The sequence below is a fragment of the Onychostoma macrolepis genome, chromosome 18 (assembly GCF_012432095.1).
Source record: "Onychostoma macrolepis isolate SWU-2019 chromosome 18, ASM1243209v1, whole genome shotgun sequence".
Lineage (NCBI taxonomy): Eukaryota > Metazoa > Chordata > Actinopteri > Cypriniformes > Cyprinidae > Onychostoma > Onychostoma macrolepis.
This window is the reverse complement of record NC_081172.1, coordinates 19,545,903-19,554,676: the sequence shown is the minus strand read 5'-3', so window position 1 is coordinate 19,554,676 and position 8,774 is coordinate 19,545,903. Positions and strand designations below refer to the sequence as shown.

The following is an 8,774-nucleotide window of genomic DNA, read 5'->3' as shown; positions in this document are numbered from 1 at the left end:
AATATTAATCCAATAGAATGTATGATAATAGAAAGGATAGCAATTTGGTGGCACACTCCTACTTGACGTGGCTCCTGCCCTGCCCTATGAGGTCATTGGTTACACTCTCAATCATTCATCCATATTAATTATGTCTTTAAAAGTGTATATACTGTATCAGGCCATTTGCATTTGACAGTCGCAGTGGAGCTCAATCTCTGGGATGCTTCTCTTTCTTTACACACTCCTGTTTTTCCATAAGTCTTATGCAAAGGCAGAAGATATTCCTTGCCAAAAAATGGGAGACCCTAAGTACGCACTGCTTTCCAAGGATGGAGACGTAACTATTGGGGGACTTTTTTCAATCCGCAGTATAGAAATATTACCTTCATTTGATTTTATACAAAAACCTCAGCTTCTATCATGCTCCAGGTTTGTTACATTTTAAACTATTTCAGAAACATTATATCAGATAAAGTATTCAATATCAACAGATTTTTAATGAAAATATATTGCATAATATAAAACCATATATACTGAATTTATAACCACAAACTACCATAACATCTGGAATATTATCATAGTGTGAATCTGAGAGATTTCCGGATGGCACAAATCATGATATTTGCCATTGAGGAGATTAACAGAAGTGAACAGTTACTTCCAAATGTTTCTATTGGTTACAAAATCTATGATAGCTGTGGTTCAAGACTGTCTTCTATGAGTGCAACTATGGCATTGATGAATGACCAGGAGTTTGCAGCAGGGGACAGATGCAATGGACAGTCTCCTATACATGCTATCATAGGAGAAACAGAGTCTTCTGCTACAGTGATCCTGTCCAGAACTACAGGACCTTTTAAGATTCCAGTGGTAAAGAGCAAACATAATCATGCTTGACATATTTACCATATTGATGACTGTTTCACTGCTTCACTATTTTTATTATTATTTTTATTTATTTTTTTTCAAGATAAGTCACTCAGCTACATGTGAGTGTCTTAGCAACAGGAAAGATTACCCCTCATTCTTCAGGACTATTGCTAGTGATTACCACCAGAGCAGAGCACTTGCATACATTGTGAAATACTTTGGTTGGTCTTGGGTGGGAGCTGTGAACAGTGACAATGACTATGGAAATAATGGTATGGCTAAATTTCTGAAAACAGCCCAGGAAGAGGGGATTTGTGTGGAGTACTCTGTGAAATTCTATCGTACAGAACCTGAAAAACTCCAGAAAGCCATAGACACTATGAAAAAAAGCAGCACAAAAGTGGTTGTTGCATTTCTTTCCCGTGTTGAGATGGTCAATCTTCTTGAGCAACTAAGTATTCAGAACATTACAGGCCTGCAAGTAATCGGTGTCGAAGCATGGACAACTGCAAAGAGTTTGATAACTCCAAACAGTTTCCGTGTGCTGGGAGGGTCACTGGGGTTTGCAGTGAGAAAAATCAATACTGAAGGATTTTCCGATTATGTAATAAAGACATTTTGGGATTCAGCTTTTCCCTGCTCACAGACTGAGTGGAATTCTTCTCAATTGAAATTAAATTGCAGCACATATAAAGATCTACTTGTGCTGAAAAATTACAATGACGATGTGCCTGAACAAAGATATGCAAGCAACGTGTATAAAGCAGTTTATGCTGTGGCTCATTCATTACACAGTCTGCTCAAGTGCAAAGGACCAGAAGGTTGTAAGAAGGACCTGACAATACAACCACAGCAGGTAGAGAGGGGGAGGAGGGGGGGTAGGAGGGCAATTCTACTTCTATTTGACAATGCATTGAGGCAAGACATTGCAAGCAACATGTGTTTTGATACTAGTGCAAAGGAAATATCCAAAATACCAAAATACATTTTTAAGTGTTTCTTTTATTGCACATTAGCTGTTTACATCTGTAAATTTCAATTACATCACAATGGCTGTTAAATCAGATTTTTCTCCTGCACTGACCCAGCAATCTCTAATTCAGTAGCACTTACTGAAATCAAAATTCACAGGGGTTTGTTCATATATAATTTTCCTGCTTTTATACATTTTATTCATTAAAAAATGTATTTTTGTTAGGTGGTTGAGGCTCTAAAAAAAGTACATTTCACTGTAAAATTCGGAGATCGTGTGTGGTTTGACAGCACTGGTGCCACAGTAGCCCAGTATGAAGTTGTGAACTGGCAGCAGGACTCAGATGGATCAATCCAGTTTAAACCAGTGGGATACTATGATGCCTCACTGCCTCCTGACCAGCGCTTTGTTGTTAACACTGAAAACATAATCTGGGCTGGAGGACAGCTGGAGGTAAATACTAAAATGTTGGTTTGAAAGAGGCTAATGTGGCATGAACCACTTGAAAATTAAGGACTGCCTCATTTACTGGAGGAAAGGGACAATCATACTTTCTAATACATGAACTTCATGACATTAACACACAATGACTTCATGACATTAACTAGCATTCCAACTGTATGTATAATGTATTTCTCAATGCAGAAGCCAAGGTCTGTGTGTAGTGAGAGCTGTCCTCCAGGCACTAGGAAGGCTGCACAGAAAGGAAGACCTGTCTGCTGTTATGATTGTATTACATGTGCAGAAGGAGAATTCAGTAATCAGACAGGTAACATACAGTCCATCTCACAGTTTCAAAGAAAATTGTTTAGTTGCTCTTTTTGTGTTCTTCTTCTACTCTTCAGGATGCAGTTTTTTATCAAAGGAGTTAATAAATAAAATAACTACAAAATAAATAAATAAATAATATAACTATAACTATAGTAAACATAACTTTCTTTCCAGATTCAAATAACTGCAAGCAGTGTCCAGAGGAATACTGGTCTAATGCTGAGAAAAATAAATGTGTACTAAAGACTGTAGAGTTTCTCTCATTCACAGAAGTTATGGGTATAGTGCTAGTCTTTTTCTCACTCTTTGGAGCAGGATTAACTGTGCTGGTGGCCATCCTATTTTACAGCAAGAAGGACACCCCTATAGTAAAAGCCAACAACTCAGAGCTGAGCTTCCTTCTGCTCTTCTCATTGACTCTGTGTTTCCTCTGTTCACTTACTTTTATTGGTCGGCCCACTGAGTGGTCATGTATGTTGCGTCACACAGTGTTTGGAATCACTTTTGTCCTCTGTATCTCCTGTGTTCTGGGGAAAACAATAGTGGTGTTAATGGCCTTCAGGGCTACACTTCCAGGAAGCAATGTCATGAAATGGTTTGGGCCTGCACAACAACGACTCAGTGTTCTTGTCTTTACACTTATACAGGTTTTTATCTGTGTGCTTTGGCTAACACTATCTCCCCCATTTCCTCTTAAAAATCTTAAATATTATAAGGAAAAGATCATTCTTGAGTGCAGTTTGGGTTCTACTATAGGTTTTTCTTCTGTTCTAGGTTATATTGGACTACTGGCAGTTTTGTGTTTCATATTGGCTTTTCTGGCTCGCAAGCTGCCTGATAACTTCAATGAAGCCAAATTCATCACATTCAGTATGCTCATATTCTGTGCTGTGTGGATCACATTTATCCCGTCATATGTCAGTACTCCTGGAAAATTTACTGTAGCTGTGGAGATATTTGCCATTTTAGCATCAAGCTTTGGTTTGCTATTATGTATATTTGCACCAAAATGTTATATAATTATGTTCAAGCCTGAAAAAAACACAAAGCAAAATATGATGGGCAAGATTCCACATAGGTGTTAATTTAATAAAAATAAATAAATAAATAAACTGATATTAGCATTATAATATTGTAATGTTTTTACTTTGTTACTTCTGTTAATTGAGCAATTTCATAAAATACATGATATAAACCATGCTACCAAAATGTACTTCAATGTTGTTTGTCATTGTTGTAGCGGAAGTCCTCAGAAAGTCTACAAGTTTCATAAAAGTTCACTCATTGTGTTCGTGATTATTTGAGTACAATATTTTCATCAAAATTATTCAGAGCCTTTTGGGTAAACGGGCTAAACCAAACTTTTATTATTGCTTATACTCAGTGGTGGGCCGCAGGGCCAGCAAAGCATTATCTGCTGGCCTAAACACTATCAGAATCACTGACTTAGTTTTAATATATAATTTATTTTTCCATGAATGTGTATTCAATTATTTCCAATAGTCTATTATCTTCATTTCATAGCTTTTCTCTTGGTTGTGCTGCTTCCAGTAGTGTATGTTTATATTAGAGCTTTTATCCAATCATATTTCAGCAATCGTGTTACCAGGGAACGCAAACGGAAATCTGCCTAAGGCCTTCAGAATCAACAGTGCAGGCATCTGTAGCTTAAAATCAATGGCAATGAAACCGTTGTTTTAACCAATCAGATTTCGAGTTGGCAGCACCAGGGCCATCTAGCAGGCTTATGATAACGTCAGCATTTTCTCGTCCTTTGATTGGATGCTCAGAGAGCGTACACTCTCAGAAATAAAGGTACAGAAGCTGTCACTGGGGCTGTACCCTTTCAAAAAGGTACATGTTTGTACCTAAAGGGTCCATTTTGGTACTTTAAAAGTACATATTAGCAGAGGCGGACAATCCAGGGGTCAGAAAGTAAAAGTCCTGCCATATTTTTGTTCCACCCATGAACTCAGCAGCTGATTTCACCATTCCTTTCAAGTCACAAGCAAGTCTCAAGTCAAATCCCAAGTCCTCAAAGAGTTAAAGTTAATGAGATAATTAAGTGTCTACTTAAATTATGATTGTGCATTAGTGATGAACACCTGCTGTTATTGAGAATTACAGAGGATCAGATGTTGATGTTTTATTGGTTAAAATGATGCCACCATCATGGAGAGCAGTGTTTGCTTTAGTTGGGCTCTTGACCCTTTTAGTAAATCAAAGTAATTTGCTTTTAAGCAAGTGCAATATTGTTTCACAACAAACATTTGTGCATTGCTAAATCAAGAACTTGATGTAGCAAATTAGTTTACGCTTTCTGCTTTTAAATCATTTGAATGAGCATCATGAAGGTGTCTCGCTTTGGTTTATTGAGTGATATTCAGCTATTACTGAATTTCAGGAAAAAAAAGTCCTACCAAACAAATGCTACTGTAGTGATTACATATTAGGAGGAAGAACTGCATCAGCTCAGGCTTTTAGACATGAACACTTATCATATGATCCTCAACGGTGGTGACAATAATAATTCATACTGCAGTGCATGATGGGAGTTTTTACTATGGTCTTACCCAGCATACATTGCAGCATGAAGAATTTTGTTGGTTGTCACCATTGTTGAGATTCATATACTGGTTCATTATGTCTGCGTGCGTCTAAATACCAGAAGAGTTTAAGTGTTTATATGCATTAAATACAGTCGATTTCAAATGAATTCATCATAACTATTAGAACAACAAGTTCCTTGCACGCTATTTCACAAGGTTGATTTTTCAAAACCTAAACATACAACACAAAGAAGAAAAAAACAAACAATCAGTACAGCTGTAAAAGCATGGTTTCTCATTGTGCAGTCATGATCTCTTTACTTTACAGCAACACATGTAATGCTGCAAAGAGAGATCTAACACAGGAGTCAAAGGCCAAGAGCCCAACTAAAGCACACACTGATCTCTGTGATGGTGGCATCATTTTAACCATTAAAACATTAATATCTGATCCTCTGTAATTCTCAATAACAGCAGGTGTTCATCACTAATGCACAGTCATAATTTAATTAGACACTTAATTATCTCATTAACTTTAACTCTTTGAGGACTTGGGATTTGACTTGAGACTTGAAAGGAATGACTTGGTTCCTCCTCTGGTGAAATCAGCTGCTGAGTTCATGGGTGGAACAAAAATATGGCAGGACTTTTACTTTCTGACCCCTGGATTGTCCGCCTCTGCTAATATGTACTTTTAAAGTACCAAAATGGACCCTTTAGGTACAAACATGTACCTTTTTGAAAGGGTACAGCCCCAGTGACAGCTTCTGTACCTTTATTTCTGAGAGTGTACTAGTCAAAGCTAGCTAACAGCATCACAGTAAATCATTTTTTGTTTTCACAGTATTATTAATGTTTCTCGGGTTTCTTACCGTATATGCTATGTACAGTGCGTTATTGTATATTTTCAGTGCATTCTGAAAAATATTCGCCTTCTGTAAGTGTAAATACTAAAGTACTGAATGACCGCGAAAAACAACCACACAACCTCCTCTGCAAAGGCGCTGTGAAAGACTTGTGAAGATGAAAAACTACTAGAGTATGGTAGGTTATATTTCATTTTTGACTTTTTATTGTTTTATGCGTTGTATTCTGATGTTATTTGAAAGATATAAAGCCAGGTTTAAGTTTCCGTAAGAATATCTCAGTTTCCTGTGTCGAGCTGTATTAACTGGTCATTTTTTCCTCCAGCCGCAGTGCCGCTGGTATAGGCAGACCGGCATGAAGATGAGAGTCCTAGGGGTACATTAAAACATTATCTTCATTATCTTGTATGAATTTTTTAATGTTACTTGCTCGCTTTCCCAGTAAAGCTGTGCTAATTAGTACTGTCTAATTAGCAGCGCGCGGGCAGAGTGGCGGAGAAACTCGTGAAGATGAAAAGCAGTAAGAGTTCGTTAAATTTTTAGGTCAACTTTAAAACACATGTAATCGCATTATTTGTTTTATACCAATGCTATCGGTAAGGTATAAATACGTTTGAGTTAATAAATGTCTAAAAGAACATTGGGCGGACTCTATTTGTTTCATTTTGTCAGGTTAATGCCTCAGCTAGAGATGATGCATTGCGCAGTTGCGGCAACTAGTTGAATTGTGTTAAATGGGTTTCTTGCTTTAGTAATAGCATTCATTCTCGCTACATAAGATACCTGTCTGTGATGAAATGCCCTGTTACGCTGCATTTCTGTGTAATATTTATGGTTTCTATAGCCGTGAGTAGTAGATATAGTGTACACTATGACAAAAAGTATTTTTGACCTTTACCCCTCCCCCACTCGGCCCACCCATGTCGTGTTGACCCTGTGACCTGTTAATGAGATCCAGATGTTGCAATAGGAATGCGTGAAATTCCGACGTCATCCGGGGATGAGATATGTTGTTTGTACGTGTCGTCCGGTGACAGGAGATAAAATGAAGCCCTGAGGAATGTTTTTAAAGATTTTATGCTCATCCGGGGGGTTTGACCATCTGCGGACCACGTGGCCGGTTGCGTTCCAAGGCATGGTGTGTTATGGGCTCTCTCTGTATGTGTGTATGAAAAAAGGATGAACAGAATAAATAAAACAATTTTAAAAGATTATAAGAGCATATCACAATATGCGTACCCACAATATAATCTGATGACTATAAAATGAAATAAAATAAAATAGATAGCACTACTAATAATGAATTGGAAATAAAACAAGAAATAAAGAAATAAAATCGTCTTACATTTTTTCAAGAGAAAATGAATTCCTCCTCGTGCAAAGACGACCATTCTTCGAATGAGAGGTTTACAAAAAATGTGTGCTTGGTTTAAGTTGAAAGAAGAAATCTGACTTCAACTTAAACCTGAAATCTAAGATTCTCTGTCTCCACCCTCACCCTCACCCTCTCTCTCTACCTATGTGTGTGTGTGTGTGTGTGTGTGCGTGGTATCAGGTTGCATTCCAAGGCACACATGCATTTTTGGTCATTCTCTCTCTCTCTCTTACCTAATTTCCGGTTTGAAGTAGGAGAGGTGTCATGGTGAGGGGAATTTATATGGACTTTTCAATTTCTTTAAACTTTCTTTTGAGTGAAATTGATATCCCAATTTAATATTTATTGTAGAAGGGAAGTCTAGTGTGAGTTTTATTGACTCATTGAGTAGTAGGTTTTCATGTGGCGAGAGCAGGGATGGCGTCACACCTGGATGTGCGAACGCTGTCTCTGTCGCTCCGTCACGGAATTAGATGCATTGTATAAGTGGGAGTAAAGGTGGAGGATGTGTTGCTGGACGTAGCTGAACAAGTGTGACATGAAAGCATTGTTTCAGCGTCTAGGATGAATAAAGCCATGTTGGTCTTTTTGAAGGAAGAGCAACTGGTGAATTGTTTGGTAGAAAGCGGCATAGTGGTAAGTGGAGCTTTTGTTGTTGTTCATCCTTTAGTATCGCCAACTGTAAGGGTAATAATTTCAAATGTCCCACCATTTATTCCAGATGAAGGTATACAACGTGAGTTATCGAGGTATGGTAACTCAAGTGGAATTTTGAGTTACCATACCTCGATAACTCACGTTGTATACCTTCATCTGGAATAAATGGTGGGACATTTGAAATTATTACCAAATGGTGAGTTTGCAAGTGGAATTAAGATGGTACCACTTGGTTGTAAACATGAATCCTTGAAGCATGTGTTATCATTCAGACGGCAGGTGTTTATGTTTTTGAATGCGCCGACATTAAATATGTCTTTCCGTTGCATGTATGAGGGCAAATCGTACATGTTGTATGCGAGCACGGGGGAAATGCGCTGTTTTGAGTGCGGCTCAGTGGGACATGAAAGATTGCTATGTCCACATAGAGAAGGGGTAAGGAATTAGGCAGGTCAAAGTAATGTTGAGAATGGTAGGGTGGAAGAAACTGTAGGAGAAACAATGGAAAATGAGGATCAAAATATGTGTAATGAAGAAGTTTCAGGTGATGTTGGTATTGAGAGTAGGATTAGACCTACTATGGAAGCGTCTAAGGCAGTAGAAAAGGTTAACGAGGAGACACAAGTAGTGAAAGAGATGGGGATGACAGAAACTGTGAAGGAGGTAGAGCAGGTGAAAAGGTTAGAAATTGGTGAAGAAGTGATGTTAGTTGATAAGGATAAACAAGTGCT

At 37.9% G+C, this 8,774-nt stretch overlaps 1 protein-coding gene across 1 annotated transcript; it reads left to right on the top strand.

Annotated features, from left to right (window-relative positions):
- The first annotated feature begins 597 nt into the window (after positions 1–597).
- On the top strand, positions 598–4,230 carry LOC131524060 (extracellular calcium-sensing receptor-like). The gene is made up of 6 exons (XM_058750802.1): positions 598–852; positions 953–1,708; positions 2,051–2,278; positions 2,471–2,594; positions 2,771–2,984; positions 4,206–4,230. The coding sequence occupies exons 1-6, from the start codon at positions 598–600 to the stop codon at positions 4,228–4,230; spliced, it is 1,602 nt and encodes a 533-aa protein (XP_058606785.1).
- Positions 4,231–8,774: the final 4,544 nt, after the last annotated feature.